Below are 21,683 nucleotides of genomic sequence, written 5' to 3' on the forward strand. Positions count from 1 at the left end.
TTATGTAGATTTCCTAAATTCAATTATTTTTTCAGCCATAGTGCGGTAAATCAGAACTTTAATTTAAATTATTTATATGCAGAACCACTAGTAGTGAATAGCAGTGCAGCACAAAATTGCATAAAATAAGGTGCATTCTACACAGTCGGAGCCTGATCCGAGTTATCGCCGAGCGGAAAAGACTACGGGGAATCCTAAGACGCACAGCAAATGCTGATCGCCATCCAATCCTCAAGGTCGACATAAGAGAACTATGCACAATAATCAATCAATTGGTTAGTATTCATGAAAATGATAGTTTCAGGGACTACTTGGAAAACATTGAGGTTAACTCGAAAACATATGGGAACGTCAAGACAGCCGCTGACCTATCATTACGGCAGCCTATAAAAGGAATCATAAACAGTGATGGAGTGGTTACCTTGGATAACACATAAAAAGCTAAGAATTTCGCACGCCATGTGCCCTTCGTAACGTGTTCAACACAGCAGTGGAAGGTATCGAAAGTCACGTGCCCTCTGTTGAATTCGACTATAGAAACTATAGCAAGAAAGACACCGAAGATGTCTTATAGTATCGATAAGGACATTGCTGCAAAGAAGGCTTGTGAATCCATCATACTTTTCCTCACCACTGCCTAAACATCGGATATTTTCCAATAGCCTGGAAGGAAGCACTAGTGTTACCAATTCCATGCTCAGGGCAGATGCAACGCTGAGGGGGAGCTATAGACCCATATTTCTGAATTGCCTATTGGGAAGCAGTTTGAACACTTCAAATTGCGAATCAAACGAATCTTCGGAGAGAGGAGGATACTAAAGGACACCTATTCTGATATAGATAAAAACTCTACAACCTATGTTCTAGCAGCCTTTACAACGTACGTTACGGGTTCTTTTGAATTCCAAAATGGAAACAATAGCAATTGGTGTGGACTTTGATACTGTATGGCATTTTTCACAAAATGCAATAGTTCGGATTCAATGGGCAAACCCGTCGCATGGTAGCAAGCTTTCTCCAGGATCCAGTCTTTCAGGTTAGAGTTAATGATATACTGTCTGAAAAACGATTATCACTGCAGGGGCCGGTCTTGTTCAACTTGGAACATTTCAGCTTATGTACGTCGATGACATTAAATTGGCACTATGAGGTTGCTTCAGAAGCATGAATGCGTAAATGAATACTCTCCACAACAAATGGGGACTTAATCTCAACGTTGGAAAGTGCATATCTGTGGTTTGCCAAGGTACACCACAAGGTTGGTGACCAACTGATTCGAACTTCCGATTGGATGAAATGCCTAGAAAGCAACGAAAAACTCGACCGCCACATGGTCTATTTGCTGTAAAAAATAAAAAAAATAATTACGCCGATTATCTACAAACAAGTTATCTGACCCATTTGCCGCTTCGGTTGACATATCTTCTAATCGAATGGAGTGATTAAGAATATGGAAAAGAAGGAACTTCGAATCGTGTTTAGGAATAAACTGCCCAACTGGAAAATCTATAACTCAATTGAATTCAGCCAGATAGACGTCTTTATAATGAGAAATGCGATTAACTTTCTCGAAAGAAACCAAAGCATGGAAAATAGGATAGTGGAACAATTCCAGGACTACAAATAGGAAAACGCCAATATGCAAAGAAGACGAGACGTGATCTACGATGATGATCGGTTAATGTACTACCATCGTACTTCTATTACAGATTTGACGCCGATTTTGAACCTATCTACGCTACAGGATGAGATGAAAAAACTGCAACCAATTTCAAACTACTGCCATTTCTAAGCCACTCGTCCGACAGCTGTTAAAATTATTTCAGTGACAGCTTATTATATTGTTTACAAGCGTACAAAAGCATTTTGGTGAGAATTTTCCAGAAAAAAAGTTATTCGTGATGTAATTCAAGCGTAATAGCGTGATTTCTTTTTATTTGGCTGGAAAACCACAAGTGACTATCGTTAGAGTACTCCAGCATTTAAATGTAAATAAATCATTTGTGTCTCTTACCATCGCTCGTTACCATGATACTGGTAGCGTAGCTCGACGTCAAAGAAGTGGACGGAAGAAAACAGCAGCATCGCTGATCGAATCCCGCGTCGCAGTGCCCGAAAAATGGCTCGTGAGCTGAACATATCGCAATATTCCATTCGGCAAATATTGAAAAATTAGCTTGGGGTAAAGCCATTGAAATTCCAAAAAGTGCAAGAACTTACACCGCAACAGAAAGAAAATAGACCCAAAAGAGCAAAAGAGTTGCTTCGCTTGGCCGAAAGTGGAGAACTGCCGAGTTTGGTTTTCTCAGATGAGAAAACATTCGTTGTCCAGCAGTTTATAAACAAAGTGATCGTGTTTACTAGCCAAAGGGGTCAGCTGAAAATGTGAACCTTCGGTGGGCCACCAGAACTCAAGCGCCGCCTCCATGGTGATGATGTGGGCCACCATAACAGTCGACGGTCGCTCTTCGCTCGTATTAATCGACCGTGGCATCAGAATAAATACCGAATATTATCGCGAAAATATTCTGGAGGTTGTATTAAAGCCTTGGGCACGCAAACATTTTGGCCGCAGACCTTGGACATTCCAACAGGACTTAGCACCATCGCATTCAGTACGCGCCACCCAAGAATGGTTACCAAATGTGGCTCCTCGCTTCATTTCCAGCGCACAAGGGCCACCAAAATCTCCGGATACCAATTCGTTGGACTATTGTGTCTGGAGTATTTTGGAAAGCAAGCAAAGCAAACACTTCGCCGGGAATGGGCCAAAATACCGCAGAGCAACATTCGGGCAGCGTGTGACGGTTTCATTCGCCGTTTAAAGACCATAATTCGTGCCAAAGGTGATCAATTCGATCAAATGTAAACTTATTCTAAAATTTTATCTCATTTCCGACATTTTTGCTTTCGTTCTGTAAAATTTAAAAAAAGTATTTAAAAATTATGGCGTTTGACTTTGCTGCAGTTGTTTTTATCACACCCTGTATATACCTTATGCAGTCTCCGACGAATATTTAGGGATGTTACAAACGGAATGACAAAGTTAATATACCCTCCTTTAATTTGTGCTCTTCGCTTCTTTTGTCCACGAACAAATATGAATTATTGTGACGACCCTGGCCCCCGCTGAGCATACCCCAGTTTCAAAGTGAAAACATGTCACGATATGAATATGAGTTACTATGATCGTAAGAGCTACCATATGTATTTTTTCTAGGCCCCTTATATATAAAACATTTCCTATGGATCTAAATCAAGTCGAATAATTATAGACTTTCTTTGCATAGAAGACCTCGAGTAAAGCTTCACGTTCATGTGTCTTCAATAGCTAAAAGCCTCTCCTTGCCTCCTACACAGATGTAAGGCCTTCTACACTATAAAAAAATGCCCCTTAAAACCATCTATGAGACTTTTCGTTAAATTTGCCAGTCTTTTTATTGCATTTTTCCTTGTGTTCTTATTACTTCTGATGCTGCAAAAAGGCATCTTAAATATTGGCCTGATATCATATGTCAAACTCTAGAGTTTTTTTTTTTTTCTTAGCTCAACACAACCTTTTGGTCTCGAATTGGGGGAAATATAACTGTGATTATTTTACAAAAGGAAGAGAAGTAACGAAATCTAGGATATTCCCATTGTAACATTTTCTCAAGAAAAAAGTTATTCTTCCTTTTTTTTCCTCAAAATGGACGATATTAAGACATTCGTGCTTTGCAAAAATACTTTTTCCTAGTTTTATTAACAAAAAATAAATGAAAAAGAGATAGAGAGAGTCATATCAACTTACCTCATGTCCTTTTTGCTGTGCACTGCAATTACTTATATCCAAGGAACCACTTATAAAGTCATTTTGTACATCAACAATCAAAAATGCGTTAACAGGACGAACGATCTGCAAAATAAAGAAAAATAAAATAAAATAACCAAAACGGAACAAAATTACTTCACATTGTTGTATTCGAGAGTTGGATTACTACACTTCCATAACTGACTGACTGACTGACAGACAGCCAGCCAGCCGTGGCATGGCTTGGGTTCACTTGACTATACCCACATAAACTTTCTTATATCGCAGTCTTCCATCATCAGCGTTTAAATTCTTCTTCTACTTCAAGAAAACTTGGCAAACAGGCAAAAGGAAATAACTTATAACGGCCATAACAATGACTGAAGTCAGGTTGGAGATGTAACCTGGAATGTGGAGGTGGCCACCAAGCATCATGCAGTGGGTGTCACACATATCCAAATGGGTATCGGTGTGACAACAACGATAGCATGGCATGGCATGGCATTCATTCAAAAACTTCAACTTGGCATCAGCATCAATCTCATCACAATCATCATCGTTATTGTCTGTCATCCATCTGTTATGTTCTGTTCATCAGGATTCGGGGGACGTAGTCTATATTCACACACACACAAGTCGCTGGCGCAGGGTTCCATTCAATTTGCTCCAGAAGATGACTTTATATTCGGGCCAACAGCGACAGCCAGAGCAACAACGCAAAACGAAAACCCATAAGAAAAGTTGTCACGTCGTAAAGTAAGTCTGAAGAAGAACGCTATATAAGTTTAACAGAAGCCGGATATAAAGCCATTGTTGCTGTCGTTGTTGTTGTCATTTGGCCTTATGTTCTTGGTGGATATATTGTCTCTTCCGCTGGATGTAAACTGTTATGTCTGCTTGTCACATACCGGATATGAGCTTTAAGTACTTGAAACAACAAAAAGCTCAGTTACTGAACTGAATGCCGGGATTACTAGCATCGTTTGCAATAATACAACATTAATGAATGGTGAATTACAAAGCATAATTAAGAGAAATATTATAATATTTTAACTATTCTGGGGAAAAATGTTAGCGAATTCGTGAAATGTGGAGGGTAAAGATTTAAGAAGGATGAAAATATTAACAAAAAATTATCCTGATCTATGTTTTCTAAGATTGTAATATACAAAAGTCATATACGAATACTAGACAGATTCGAACAATCGTTCGGAATTGTTGCGAAACTTCAACGCAAGAGATTTCACGATAACAGAAATACAGAAATACAAACAATCCTGATTTGTCTAGCTGCAATTGATGGGTGGACTCCCAGGACGGCATTCATCCTGTAATTGCTGATGGCATCTGCGACTACATCAGTATGAATGTCACTCAGACCTGCTTGATAGGCTTCTTGATCCTATCTCTCTAGATGTCCTTCCTGACACCCTTGGGTGGGGAAGTTTTATCCACCATATGATGGTTGGGATGACTCCCACGATAACACCGAAGCAGGTACTACAACGAAAGTGCTGCCGGTTAGCGCCTTGAGGACCTTGTTCCTACTTTTCATCTTGTCGCAGATAGATTTGGCTTGAGCGGGCGATTTTAACATGCTGTCGAATGTGACCCCTTGAATCTTGGAGTAGTTCGTGGTCGGTATTAAATGTCCCTCGACCTGCACATTCAGTTGTGTTCTCATCTCCGCAGACCAGTGTGACTGTTGATTTTGGGTCGAATATTGTCATATTCCTGACGTGGAAATATGAGGGAAACTCCATTGGGCCCGACGCCATGATCGTACAATCATCCACATACATTACGATCGCTACGCCGTCTGGAGGGCGAAGAATTCCGGAAAGGTAGATGTTAAACTGTTCCGGAAATATCACCGCCACCTAGGGGAAATCCCTGTTTCACTCTACGGGCTTTGGACTTCTTGTTCCGGCATTCCACGTACGACTGGCGTCCACACATATAGTTGATTATTCAACAATTCAAACTTGTCCAGAGGGTAGTCCTCTACACATCCTCAAACATTGTGGCATTATTGACCGTATCGAACTACCACCACTGTTCTATGACACGGCTTGTTCTGGTTTAATCATCTACAAATATGTGTGGAAATGGTGTGTAATGCTGTTGTGGACGGAATCCGTGCTGATGGTTTGCAACTGGATAGCTTCCTTTAAACTGGGAAGGAGTAAAGACTCGAGAGTCTTAGCTGGCGACAAAAGCGAAATTGACCAATAAAACTACGATTCACATTTGCTGGCATCCTTGCCTGGCTTTACTCCCGGCGTAATGCTATTTCAGCATTACCATTGAGATTCCGCCTGGGCTAACGCTTTGGATGACATTAGTAACACCAGCCGTCGAAAACTGTGATGGTTCCTCCTCAGCGGGAACAGATCTTATTCCCAGCGGGAACATATCTGAGATCAGAAATGGTGGTTGGGATAAACGTTCCTACAACATCATTCTATTGAATCTATATTGAACGAGTCTCTATTGATCCGCACAAGAAATGTATTGGGGTGGAAATGTCAAGGTAGAGCTGCTTAATGTGTATGTCCCGCCGCTTAAAGCTGTGCTTTTGGAAGGCAATAACCACCTCGAACTAGTATTTTAATGCTCACCATAAGTTGTGGCATTCCCCCGTGGGTATTGATTAGAGGGGTTGAGTTTTGGAAGAGCAGCTGATTACTTCACATTGTTTACGGCTAAAGCGGATGCACCCTCCCAAATAAGAGGAGAGTATATTTCCATCCAAGGAGTCTCAGTTCGTCCGCCAAATTACGTTACTTGGAAACCCAATATATCTCTTGGGTCAGATCATTTTAATCGCCGATCATCCGATTTCATAACGTCTAAACGTCTAAACTTTAACCATGGCTAAGCTCTCCGACAAGAATTTAGAGAGTCCACCAATCTACGCTTCAACAATAGTATAAACAGAACATTTTTCCAATCATTTCTAGCTTTAATAACACTGGTCGACAAAATTCTATTTGTTCAATAATCACGGAAAAAATCTAGCAGATTACGAAAGTAGAGCTAAAAAAAGAAGACGAACCTGCGTTTTGAAAGTTTACATGGAAAAATAACCAAAATAGAGGAAAGAAGCTCCCCCTCCTCCACACTTTTGGAAATTTTTGGATTTTAGGTATATAGTGTCTCCGGCAATAATGCAGATAAAAATATGAGGTATATTTTGGTTAAAAATTCGAACCTTTAAGCGAGTCAAGAAAGGGGCCTTCTTTAGCTTTTGCTCCAAAAAGTCTTCAAAATCGGTTATTTTGAAGCTACCGAGGAAGAAATTAGTACCATCATTGCACAATGGACCCACTTCAAATTTACCTGTCTTAAACCTTTTTCAACGTTTCCATACATAAGCTCTCAGTGATCTCAATATCAAATTTCAGCTCTATTCCATCACCCATTGCTAAATTTAGTAACTTTTTGTACGCATATCCAAAGCAATTAATACCATTTAGTACTTTTCGTACATATTATAGTACACATTTTCAAAATATCCTCCATATATCAATCCCGGATACCAACAGACACCTCATTATCAAATTTCGGGATTCAAGATCTATGCCTTCACCCAATACTTTATTTAGTACCAACAATTATTGCACATATTATCAACACCTCCTCCTCCTCCATAACAGACATCAACAGTAAAATCTACATCAAATTTCAGGATTTCAGCTTTATTCCTTTTCACAATACCAAATTTAGTACCATTTAGTACTTTTTCGCACAAATATATGACGCATTTTAAAATATAAAATATATCAAAATATCAGATTTCAGAATTGTATCTCTATCCTCTCGCCCAATACCATATATTGTACTATTCAGTACTTTTTATACAATTATAGTACACATTTCCGAAATCACCTCCATATGTTCAGGCTACACATGAAAAGCAACCCTAATACCAGATTTCAGATTTCAAGCACTATCTGTTCACCCAAAACTAAATAGACCTCCTAAACAATTCCTTACCCAAATACCAAATTTAATACCATTTAGTACTTTTTAGTACGTATTTCCAGAACCACTTTCAAATCTTAGCTCTCCACACTAAATATGATCCTAAGGCCAAATTTCAGATATCAAGCACCATTTGTCCACCTAATACCAAATTTAGTACCATTTAGTACTTTTCGTACAAATCTAGGACGCATTTATATTGCCAAATCTCAAACACAGATACTGTCAGTAATCGAAACATAAAATTTGAGAATCTATAATGGTATCATTATAGAAGTTTAGTACCATTTTAGAACTTTAATAACCTTAAAGTACTTATTTTTCCAAAACTCTTTGGTACATCCATCCTGAAATTTGGAATGAGAGCCACTTATATAGTCGGCTCTCAATCCAAATTCTAGTTCATTCTGTTGTCGAATACAACATATTCAAGTTTTAGTACATTTTCGTACCTTTTTTATATTTTTAAAAAACTAGCCTTACCACATGTCTACGCATTAAGACTGTCCATTGTGTAAAATTTTAAGATTCTATCTTCAGCCGTTTTGTCTGGGCGTTGATTCTCAGTGAGATGTTTCACTACTAGTTTATATATAGAAAGCTTTGATTGGTAGCTATGGCTTACCTTGTATTTATTGTACGATGCCTATAATCATTTAATACGAAACAAGTAAAAAAGCTGTAAGTTCGGTCGGGTCGAACCGAATACCCTCCACCATTTGGTATAAATTTGGCAATTTTCAAAAAAACAAAATCCGTTAAAGATTATGTTAAAATCTTAAATATACCGAATGTAGCGGTATATTTGGGTCTATACGACGACGTGGACCTGCATAGGCAACTTTTGTCATCTATTACAAGGTTTAAATAATGTAGCTAAAATCATCAAAGTACCGAATATAGGGGGGACCATGGGTTTTATAAAACGTGGACCTGCACAGACAATTTTTTGCCATAGACTGTAGTATCCATTACGAACTTTAAATACAAAATACAACAAAATAATTCCGGTAAATAATGTCGCTAAAATCATCAAAATACCGGATATAGGGGGGTACCGTTATATGGGGGCCATAACAAAACGTGGACCATCTGGGCCCATTTTCGATACCAAAAGTCCCGCAGACATAATATACATTTGAGTAAAATGTTATCAATCTACTTCATTTCGTTCGAAAGCTAGAGTGTTTCCGCAGAGATACTAAATCGACATCGGGTAGACATCGCTAAATCGACAATTTTATGCTGATCAAGAATATATATACTTACAAACGAAATAACAAAGTTAATATACCCTCCATACTATGGTGGAGGATATATTCCCTGCATTTATTCATATAATAAGTGCAGAAAATCATAAATGGATCTTATATCCAAAAAAAGATATTTCCTTATAATGAACATTTAAAGAAATAATTTATTATTAAAACCATACTTTTTACATATCTGTTCTTCAAAGGAACCACAAAAACCCACGTGACCAGGGAACACCAAACAATTCAATTTGTCCCAAAACACTCAGTGCTACGTGTCTGTCATAACTACTTTTCGATTGCTGTTGTTGGGGCCAAAAAGGTGCTACCAAAAAGGCATCGAGGATGAACGACTGACTAACCGAATAATTAAAAACACCAATCACCTCATTTTGCCAAACAACTTCGTTCAAAGGAAACTCACATGACTTGCAAATGAAATGGAAAAGTTTACAACAAACATTGACCTACCGGGAAAACCACCATGAATATGTATACATACATATATCTGTATACATGATTCTACTTTTATAAATAATGATCCATTTTAAAAATTCTATTTGGACATGACCACACAACAACAACAGCAGCAGCACCACCAAGAAGAAATAAAGACTTCTTACCGAGGTTTTCCCTTTTTTTGTAGAGAATAAGTGTCCGTCCCTTGCCACCATCTCCATTTCTATGGCTTGCAGTTCAAAGCTCAAGCTTAAAATTATTTGCCTTTCCTTTTCTCCATGTGGCTACATAAATTATAACCTCTACTGGGGAAAAAGTTTCCATGGTCCAACTTGCAAAACAATTTAAAAAGTGTTTGAGGGTAACCACATGTGCCGGAAGTCAAGTTGTTTCGGGTGAGTGAGAGCTGAGGGATGACCTGGGCAAATGGAAACTTATTTATATTCAAATAAACAGGTGAGTCATTACAAGATGTATGAGGAGAACAAAATTTTCAGTTCCCAAAAAAAAATACATGAGTTGACTTCGAAGAGAAATGGCACTTCTGGATGTAAGTAAATTTGGATGACTCGTCATGTGTAGAATATCCAATTAATATTTTTTAAATATGTCATGACATATACATTTAATGAAAACTAAAATATTAATCAACGTAGCGTAAAAGTTTAAACTTGTGTTTCGAACCTTGAATTCTCACAAACTGCCTCTGGCATATGATCATTTGATATTTGCATTCTGACATCGGTAGTTGGGCTGATATTTCCTTAGGCAAATTATAAAATCCACTAAAATAACTAAAATTTTTTAGTACAAAGGACTTCAGAAATAATATGAATATGAATGCATTCTGAAACATCTTCAGTAACACCACCAGGGTCCCTCAAGGACGATATTACTTACTCATCAAAAATTCCCAATATACTGACCCATTATTTAAGTGTCGCAGCTATATATTTTCCACTTTTTATATTTTCCGCTGCTAATATTGAACTTGCAATCTTCTGATTTCATTTTTTAAAATCCAAACACTGTGCCACCGACACGAACACAAGAGATTGTTTAAAGTCTATCATCTATACCACCAACTCATCATTTTGGACTGAGTCCCAACCTCCGGTTTTGTACTCGGACACATACACTTTGCGCTATCGTTAATCATCACATGGTATTAGGGATTTTTGGATTAAAATAACATTTTTTTGGAACATTTTAAATCTACTGGTAACGCAGAAGGTAGTTTGTTCAGCCTTCAATAGGCAGAAAAGTTATGTTCAGCATCCCAAAATTATATTAGTCATCTAGGTTCTGGTTCCCATTACATATAAAGAGCGCTGACCTCTTTATGATATGCTGTTAGGGTATCGAAATATTCTTAAGGATCTTCAATTTTGATTGGGCGCCATAAGAAGTGTCTTTCACAGTTATTATTTCACTTGCTCAGGAGATCATAACAGATTCAACATGTGTCTCTATCGAAGCAGGGCTTCTTTAGTTGTCTCGAACACAAGTCTTAGGGTGATTAAAGACAAAAATAAAATTCAGGCAAGTAAAAAAACACCATAGGGTAAAGGAAACATTTTTATATAAAAGTATCTGAATTCAAGCGTGTTTTGCGTTAAATTCATATACCAGTAAGACCTTTGGCATAATGCATTTAAACTTATCAAAAAACCATAAAGTGGGAGAGGTTCGTTACATGAGGCTATACCAAACCGGGAAACTCTATAGACAATTTTATATTTCAAGGATTGTCCTCTATTAAATCTTCTAAAATGCTAAATATGCAACAATTATGTGGGTGAATGTGACTAGAATCCTTCCTATTTCGCCAAGCTAAATTGATCTAGCCATGTGTGCCCGTCTGTCCATGTTAAATTGTAATCACGTTACAGTACACAAATATGGCCCTATCTTCACGAAATTTTCGATGAGGATGGGGTTAAGGTCAGATTATTGTTTTTGGAGATGAGATGGATTAAAACGAGAAAAACTTTCTTGATTTTGCAGTTGCTCTAGAGGGCAGAAATATAGACCATTCGCCTCGGAATTTTGCATGGGGCTGGAGTTTAAGGCAGTGACTTTTATGTAAAAACATACGAACACTTCCATTAACCTTCGAATACTTATAATTCAAAAGAAAATACAAATACACGAAAAGGTTTATAACTCAAGAACGGCTAGACGGATTTTGACAATACAGAATGGCCTTTTGACATCGAATCGATTTTCAAAAAATTTTTACGAAGGCTTTTGTACCTTTTGGTACCAAATAAAGTACTTGTTTCTAGGATGTATTCAGTCGGAATTGCCAAGAATTTGGTGCATAATAAACCTGATATCAGATTAAGATTTATATGGGAGCTATCCAAATCTCGTCCGATCTCGATAGAATTTCACAAAGGTATTTCTGGCCTGTATCTGATATCTGGTACCAAATATTATTCTTGTGGGGTGCATATTACGTATGTGAGGGACTTTAACACCAAATCGGATGAAACATATATATGGGATCTATAACTGTATCTGAACCGACTTTAACGAAATTTAATGCACTTGCTTCTAGACTGAATTCAAATGTCCCAAAATTCAGGTCATTTGGACTGATTTTGGTCATTTGTTGCACAATTAACCCGAAATCGGTGGAAGATATATATGAGAGCCATATCTAAATTTACAACGATTCTGTCCAAATTTCAATAGGGTTCATCTTTCGGCCAAACAAATTTTGTTTGGAAAATTACATTTCAATCGAATAAAAAATGCGACTTGCATTTGTTCACAAAAATACATGGACAGAGGAACTGAAAAACGGATTGACATGTATAAATCGACTGAGAAAGTGATTCTATGAAGATTCTCAAAAGTAACTATGGGTTTATCTCGCTTCCTTCTCCATGTTACAAACAAGTGCACAAATACATAATACCCCTACCACTATGTGGTGTAGGATATAAAAAGTAAGTATTCAAAAAATTCCTAATATAAACTTTTTTGTTACGGGTAAATATTCATAGGGGTGTAGTGTTTCATAGACTCGGGCCGCCCAACTTTAAACTATTCTTTAAAGTTTTTTATAAGTTCTACTTATATTGAGACTTATAAAAATAAACTACTGAATTTGTATGGAAGGTCTGATTTATTTCTATTGTATATTATCATTACAAAAATTTGTCCTTGAGGTCGCTCACCTTTTTAATAGAATCAACGTTTTTTTCATAAAACAATTGTGTATATACAAGTCTTACTACCCATAGTTAATGGTTTTATGTCCAGTCACGCCCATTTCACCTGTCATTACTACCTTCCACTGACAAAATCTAAATTACATAAATATTCATATTTTTTATTATCCTCTTAAATACAATCATTTTTTAATTTGAAATCTTAGCTAAGGGGGTTTACATGACGGATGAATAGCGAAATGAATGAATGAACGATGAATCGATGTATAGATGGACACATCATATTGCCAATATTTACAAAACGTTTCGTATCAATTTTCAATTAAATCATTTTCCCTGAAAAACTAAAAACCAAAAAAAAAAATTAAAAAAAAAACATGAATATTTGTTTACATTCGTGTAGTTGAGTGTTTGTTGGTCGCTCTTGAATGTGTCACTGTCGCTATCGTTGTTGGTGTTGTTGTCACTCATGGCACTGATGTCCTCGATTTTGTTGTTGAGTAACTTTTTTTATTCTTTTTTTTTCTCATTTTTTGTTTTGTTGTTTGCTTTTTATTCAATTTGCATCTGTATGACATGGAATCTGTTTATCACTACTACCATTGTTGTCACACTGCCACTCTGACGGTGAGTGAGTGTGTGTGTCTGAGTGTGAATATCTCTGTTAATCTTGTCGCTGTCCTGTTGTCCTTTTTTTTTGCTGGCCCGCTGTTTGTTGTCATTGATATAATCTATCACAAGATATGTTGCACAATTCTTTTTCATATTTTCAATATCAAAATGTTCACATATTTCACTTGTCATATTTAAGAGAATACCCTCTGCTCTACGACCTCACCGCTCCACCTTAGAAGATGGCTGCATGAATGAACAAGCTACAAATTATTGTAACAACATATATTGGGGTGGTATTAACAAAAAAGTAACGATTATCGTTAAAATGCATTTGAGATATGAAACATTCAACGATTCAATTTTGATTACTCATTGCGGCACGGCTTTAAAGCTCCATAAGCCACTTAACCCATTACAAAGTAATGTAATGTAAGATAGACTAATTTTCCCGATTACCTTACCCAAGTTGGATTTAAAATCGTAACCTTATTAGAACCGCTATAAAACATAAATTAGATGAAATATTAAAATATAGATCAGCTATGAGCAGTCTTAACGAAAAAGTACAAACATTTGCCACTGATTTGACATGGCGAGAGAGGCTCTTACCACTACTAATTCATGTATAATGAGCAAAGAAGAAAATGTGAGAGAGAATCTCTGAATGAGTAACGAAAGTAAAAAATAATGAGAGGAAACTAAGGTAAGGTTTTTTTTCGACGGCGATTTTAGTTAGGAACACTGATAAAAACTTTTAAGCAATCCCAATACATCCATCCATCGCAAAAAGTGGGTGTATTGATACCCAACACCTCTTTGTATATTTAGTATAGCTACCCGTAACAGATAAAGGTTTTCATACGGAATTTATGAGAATTAAGTCATGCCAAAAATTATCATTTTGAAATGCTTATGGCTCTAAAGCAGTGAATCTGAACCGATATTCATCAAAATCCTTCCTATTTGAGCTGATATACACAATAAACGTGAAATCGGATATATATCCGATGTTAGCTATATCAAAAATTGCTGTATCTGATAGCTGCCACCATATATCGTTCTTGTGGAGTGCATTTTTCGCATGTCTTAAAAAAAACTCGGATAAAACATACATAAGGGACCTATAACTATATCCCTACCGATTTTCACCAAATTTTATACACTTTCTTCCAAGATTATATAAACCATTTAATACACGATAAACTTAAAGTCGAATAAAGATACATATAGAAGCTATATACAAGTCTGAACCGATCCCGATAAAATTTGGGAAAGGTATTTATGGGATGTATTCGATATTCCAGTGACAGCTCATTATATTGTTTACAAGCATACAAAAACATTTTGCCAGAAAAAAAGTTGTTCGTGATGGAATCCAAGCGCGATAGTGCGATTTCTTTACATTTGGCTGGAAAACCCCAAGTGGCTAGAGTGGCGTTAGAGCACTCTTTTGTGTCTCGTACGATCGCTCGTTACCATGACGTCAAGGAAGTGGACGGAATGGTTGGAAGAGTAAAGAAACGACTTGATCGAAACCCGCGTCGCAGTGGCCATTTTTCGGCTCGTGAGCTGAACATATCGCAATATTCCATTCGAAAAAAATTAAAAATGAGCTCGGGGTAAAGCCAAATTCCCAAAAGTGCAAAAACATACACCGCAACAGAAAGAAAATAGACTCAAAAGAGCTAAAGAGTTGCTTCGCTTGGGCGAAAGTGGTGAACTGCCGAATTTTGTTTTCCCCGATGAGAAAACATTCGTTGTCCAGCAGTTTGTAAACAAACACAATGATGGTGTTTACTTGCGAAAGAGGTCAGCTGAAAATGTGCACCTTCGTTGGCCACCAGAACTCAAGCACCGGTCATGGAGGTGCTGTGGGCCGCCATAACAGCCAATGGTCGCTCTCCGCTCGTATTAATCGGCCGTGGCATCAGAATAAATGCCGAATATTATCGCGAAAATATTCTGGAGGGTGTATTAAAGCCTTGGGCACGCAAACATTTTGGCAGCAGACCTTGGACATTCCAACAGGACTCAGCACCATCGCATTCAACACGCGCCAAAATGAGGTTTCTAGCTTCTAGCAATTCCAACGCACAATGGCCACCAAAATCTCCGGATACCAATCCATTGGACTATTGTGTCTGGAGTATTTTGGAAAGCAAGGTTGGCATTAAAAAATACCAAAGTGTCGATCATCTCAAGCCAGCGCTTCCCGAGAATGGGCCAAAATACCGCAGAGCAACATTCGGGCAGCATGTGACGGTTTCATTGGCCGTTTGAAGGCCATAACTCGTGTCAAAGGTGACCAATTCGAACAAAGCGAAGCTTATTCTAAAATTTGATGATTTCCGACATTTTTTGCTTTCATTAAAAAAAAATAAATAAAAGAAAATGTAAAAATTATGGCGTTTGACTTTGTTGCAGTTTTTTTATCTCACCCTGTATATGGCAGCTATAGCTATATCTGAACCGATATCCACCAAATTTGAATACATATTTTTAGGTTCAATTTGGTTATATGTACCAAATTCTATCCAATTTGAACTTTGGTGCATCGTAAAAGGCAAATCTGACGGATATATATATAAGGGAGCTTCATCGAAGTTTTGATCGATTATCTACAACTTTAATAGGGTTCGTCCTTGGGCCAAACAAATGGAATGTGAAAAACTAACCCTTGAGCGCAATATTTAGCAATGAGGCTTTTTGCTAGGAAACATTAGCTTTGAAGTCTCATACAATGCTCCTCTTTTAATTACCTCGCACGTCTAGGTAAAAATCGTTGCTTCAGGTGACCTCTATGGAGATGTATGTAGCCCAGAATGTACATGCTTGTTTATGGAAATAAAGTCGTTTAGAATGAAGTTGTCAGATGGTGGTGGATGGATGGAAACTTTTTATATGAAACACCCTACTATACATGTATTTTAAAATTACACTCATACATCACTTTTCATTTTCATTTGGAATCATTCACTTGCCAACATTGACATTTATGGAGAAGAGAGGGGAAAATATATGCGCTCGCAACAAGATGCGATTTGTAATGAAAACTACGACATCGTGTAGTAAAGTGGGTCGAAGTAACGAAATCATGCTTATCATACCCTTCACCTTCGAAAGGGTGTTATATTAAATTTGTCATTCCATTTGTAACACCTCTAAATCTTCGTCTTAGGCCTCATAAAGTATATATACAAGATTTCCATATAATAGTACCCACCGATTTCAGTAATTTCATGATCCTAACCACATTTGAAGACTCGCTATACTCCCAAGACTCGCTATAGATAACAATCATTGTAGTGGGAAATTGTTACAGCTTTGGTATGACCCCCACATAAGGATTCCACCCACTTTATTGTATTTTAAATCTTTAACTGCATCCTGCTAGGGATCTCACTAGTATTCACGTTAACTATCCGAGAAGGATATTGAAAGTTCGAAACGGTCAAACTTAATGTTTTTTTCCTTGTTGCTCGCTACGCCACACTGTGGTACGGGTCATTACATATATGTGCCTTTTTTGTAACATGAAGAAGAAAGCGATATCAATCCATAGTTCATTCTGATGTTCTTTATAGAATCATATTCTTTTATGCATGTCCCTCCCTCTTTTCATGTATTTTTTTTAAACAAAGTATAGGGCGAACCCTATAAAAATTGGTGATAACAATAAATGTAGATATTGCTTCCACATTTATCTTCGTCCGATTTCAGTTTTATTGTGCGCCATATGTGTTATATTCGTCCAAACAGGGTGTATTTCGGCACATACGATAAAATTCACCCTAGAAGCAAGCACTTCAAATCTGGTGAAAATCGGTTCAGATATAGCTATAGCTCCCATAACTATGTTTTATACCTCTGCCAAATTGTATTAAGAACTGTTCAAAATATTTTGGGGAATAATTTTGTACTTTTCCTGTGTTTGCAGTTGCTCTAGAAGTCACAATTGTAGACCGATCGACCCAGGATTTTGCTCGGGGCTGAGAAGAGAGCAAAAGCCTTCCAATGTGGAAGATAATAGGGAACGAAATTTCGGGTTTATTTTTAATGCTGAAAGTCACTTCGCTGTGATGTTTATTCCGTTGACGAACATTTTCAGTTATTGTTTTGAATTCCCATTTGAACGACACAGGGCCTTTACCGCTGCTGGGTAATTTATGTAAAATTGCACATAGCTTAAATAGCTCGAATATATACCATGGCTCGTTTTTAGAGAATACTTTTAGGCTCAATATTTATTTAGGGCACAACCTTCGTCGCTTATCAAAAGAATTTCCCAACAACAGAATACTATATGCCCTCATTTAGAGACATACAGGGTGAGATGAAAAAACTGCAACCAACTTCAGACTGCTGTCATTACTAAGCCACTCGTCCGACAGCTGTTAAAATTATTCCAGTGAAATTTTGGTGAGAATTTTCCAGGAAAAAAAATATTCGTGATGGAATTCAAGCGTGATATATATTTGGCTGGAAAACCACAAGTGGCTATCGTTAGAGCACTCTAGACGGAGGAAAACAGCAACATCAGCAGTAATGGTTCGAAAAGTAAAGAAGCGACTTGATTGAAACCCGCGTCGTCGCCGAAATATGACTCGTGAGCTGAATATATCGCAATATTAAATTCGGCAAATATTGAAAAATGAGCTCGGGGATAAAGCCATTGAAATTCCAAAAAGTGCAAGAACTTACCCCGCAACAGAATGAAAATGGACTCGAAAGTGTTAAAGAGTTGCTTCGCTTGGCCGAAAGTGGTGGACTGCGGAATTTTTGTTTTCTCCGATGAGAAAACATTCGTTGTCCAGCAGTTTGTGAACAAACAAAATGATCGTGTCTACTTGCCAAAGAGGTCAGCTGAAAATGTGCACCTTCGGTTGGCCACCAGAACTCAAGCGCCGGCCATGGTGATGGTGTGGGCAGCCATAACATCCGCTCGTATTAATCGACCGTGGCATAAGAATAAATGCCGAATATTATCGCAAAAATATTCTGGAGGGTGTATTAAAGTCTTGGGTACGCAAAAAGGACTGAGCACCATCGCACTTAGAACGCGCCACCCAATAATGGTTACAAAATGAGGCTCCTCGCTTCATTTCCATCGCATAGTGGTAACCAAAATCTCCGGATACCAATCCGTTGGACTATTGTGTCTGGAGTATTTTGAAAAGCATGGTTGGCACTAAAAAAAATACATTGGTATTCCTGCCAAAGGTGACCAATTCGAACAAATCTTAATTTATTCTAAAATTTGATGCTATTTCCGACATTTTTTGCTTTCATTCAATAAAATTAATAAAAAAAAAATTAAAAATTATGGCGTTTGACTTTGTTGCAGTTCTTTTTTTATCTCAACCTGTATTTACATTTGAAATGAAGGAGGTTATTTAAAATTCATTCCGGAGGAACATAACTGCTCATTTAATTCTCAACTTTAGACTGCTTGTGGGGGATATACCAGAGAGAGCAGAATCAATGTTTGATTAAAAATGTACTACCAAAGTTGTTTAGGTTTAGTGTAGGCTTACCTTCCAAGGTCTTTTTTTTGGGCTTGGGTGGCCAAACGGTAATCCAGTGTGTCGTTACGCCAATCTTTGTAATCACAATTTTTACTTTCGATATAACAGCAAAATTAAACAAATTCCCATTTTTAAATAACTTATGTCTGGCATATAAAAATACCATTTCACAAAATTTCTAATAATGTTCCATAACTGGGAAACCTATAAATAAAGTAGTCATGGCTACAATTTTTAATTAGAACTAAATATGGACAGCAGCAGAAGCAGCAGCAGTATATCCACACAAATGTATGGAAAAATAGAAAACAACAAATGGGGAAAATGAAATGGTGGAAAACATAGCTATAAGTGTGTGTGTGCGACACGTAGCAAAACATGCACATGCAATGCAACAACGTTGACATGTCGACGTCATAGACAAATTATCACATTTCCATATTAAAGGCTTCCGGGAAAATATCCAATGATGCACAGAGAATTGGGGGGAGAGAGAGGGAGAGAGAGACTCTAGATGCCACTGTTTGTTGATTGCAAAGCTTCATCCTATCATCCTTTGTGTGTGTGTGGAAAATCATCCTTAGCTTTGATGTGATATATTGGTGTATATGTCCATGCAAAAAACAAAAACAACAAGGAAATGTACAGATGGTTGGTTGTAGACAGTTGTCGTTCTTGTTGTTGTTGTTGTTTATGCCATTTGATGGCTAAGAAAATTCACTACATTTTATGGACTTTGTTTCAAGTTCATGAATGTACAATGGGTCGTATGGATATTTAATAGATCATATGAAGTAACTGGTCTTCTTTCTATATGCGAAACTGTCTCATATATAGGTTGATTTGTATACTATAAGAGGGCCATCTGTTATTTCATACCTTGGATCATGTTTTTTGGGAATTTCTCTGTAAAATGCAGAACTAAAGATCTGTACGAGACTTTCCATCTGTATTTCATGCCACCTATAGGATTAGATAAAAAATTTCTAACAAGGTCAAACGACATAATTTTTACAATTTTTTTTTTAATTTTATTGAATGAAGGCAATAATGTCGGAAATAGCATCAAATTTTAGAATAAGTTTAGATTTGTTCGAATTTGTCACCTTTGGCACGAATTATGGCCTTCAAACGGCCAATGAAACCGTCACACGCTGCCCGAATATTGATCTGTGGCGAAGCGCTTGCTTGAGGTGATCGACACTTTGGCATTTTTTAGTGCCAACCTTGCTTTTCAAAATACTACAGAAACAATAGGCCAACGGATTGGTATCCAGAGATTTTGGTGGCCATTGTGTGCTGGAAATGAAGCGAGGAGCCTCATTTTATAACCATTCTTGGGTGGCGCGTACTGAGTGCGATGGTGCTGAGTCCTGTTGGAATGTCCAAGGTCTGCGGCCAAAATGATTGCGTGCCCAAGACTTTAATACACCCTCCAGAATATTTTCTCGATAATATTCGGCATTTAGTCTGATGCCACGGTCGATCCACGGTGTACGTCCCTCTGTCTGTCCATGTATTTTTGTAAACAAAATGCAGATCGCATTTATTATTCGAATGAGATCAAATTTTGCACAAGTCATTTGCAAATTGGAGATAATCGGTCAAAATTTAGATATATCTCCCATATATATACTCGTCCGATTTACCTTTCTTGTGCACCAAACGTGTAATATCAGCACAAATAGTATGGAATTTTGCACATACAATCATATTAGGCCTGAAAATAAGTATGCCAAATTTAATCGAAATTGGTTCAGATATAGCTATAGCTCCCATATATATTGTTCAACCGATTTTTTATTTTTGTCCTCCGCAGCCGTAATATGCACTCTGGAACAACAATATTTGGGGAAATATATCAAATACAGCTCAGAAATAACTTTGCTAAAATTTATCCAGATCGGGACAGATTTGGATATAGCTCCCATATATAACTTCGTCCGATTTGCTTTTTATTGTGCACCAAACGTGTAATATTAGACCAAATAGCATGGAATTTGGCCCTTACTACCTAATTTAGTCTAGAAGCTAGTACGTCAAATTTCGATCGATTCAGATATAGCTATAGCTCCCATATATATTGTTCTTCCGATTTATTAGATTTGTTCCCCACAGCGGTAATATGCACTTCGTAACAACGATATTCAGGGAAATATATCAAATACAGCTCAGAAATATCTTTGCCAAATTTTATCGAGATCCGTTCAGATTTGGATATAGCTCCCATATATATCATTATCCGATTTTAAGTTAATTGTGCCCCAAATGGGCAATGCAACACCCAATTAAAAAAAACAAATTCTTCGACAAATTAAGTCCTTTGAACTTAAATTATAATCATAATCATAGCTTGTATGATTTAATTATCCCAAAAGAAACTTTTAATTGCTGTGTGAAGCTCTACTAATACGCAAAGTGGTGTAGAGTATCATAAAGTCAGTCCCGCCCGACTTTAAGACTTTCTTTAATAGTTTTTTTCTGTTGAGGTTTAAGTTCTTGCACATTTTTGAATTTCAATAGCTTTACCCCGAGCTCATTTTTCAATATTTGCCGAATGGAATGTTGCGATATGTTCAGCTCACGAGCCATTTTTCGTTCACTGCTACGCGGGTTTCGATCAAGTCGCTTCTTTACTTTTCGAACCATTTCTGCTGATGTTGCTGCTGTTTTCTTCCGTCCACTTCCTTGACGTCGGGCTACGCTACCAGTATCACGGTAACGAGCGATGGTACGAGACACAAAAGATTTATTCACATTTAAATGCTGAAGTGCTCCAACGATATCCACTTGTGGTTTTCCAGCCAAATGTAAAGAAATCACACTACCACGCCTGAATTCCATCACGAATAACATTTTTTCTGAAAATTCT

At 37.3% G+C, this 21,683-nt stretch overlaps 1 protein-coding gene across 3 annotated transcripts in view; it reads right to left on the bottom strand.

The window, feature by feature from the left end:
• LOC101900523 (nicotinamidase) overlaps positions 1-21,683 on the bottom strand; it is a 68,070-nt gene that overhangs the window by 6,460 nt on the left and 39,927 nt on the right. For all 3 annotated transcript variants that reach the window (XM_059122761.1, XM_059122759.1, XM_059122760.1), the window contains exon 4: positions 3,791-3,895. In XM_059122761.1, coding sequence (XP_058978744.1) covers positions 3,791-3,895 — 105 coding nt within the window. The remainder of the gene's footprint in view (positions 1-3,790; positions 3,896-21,683) is intronic.

This window comes from Musca domestica, unplaced genomic scaffold (genome assembly GCF_030504385.1).
Source record: "Musca domestica strain aabys unplaced genomic scaffold, Musca_domestica.polishedcontigs.V.1.1 21, whole genome shotgun sequence".
Taxonomy (NCBI): Eukaryota; Metazoa; Arthropoda; class Insecta; order Diptera; family Muscidae; genus Musca; species Musca domestica.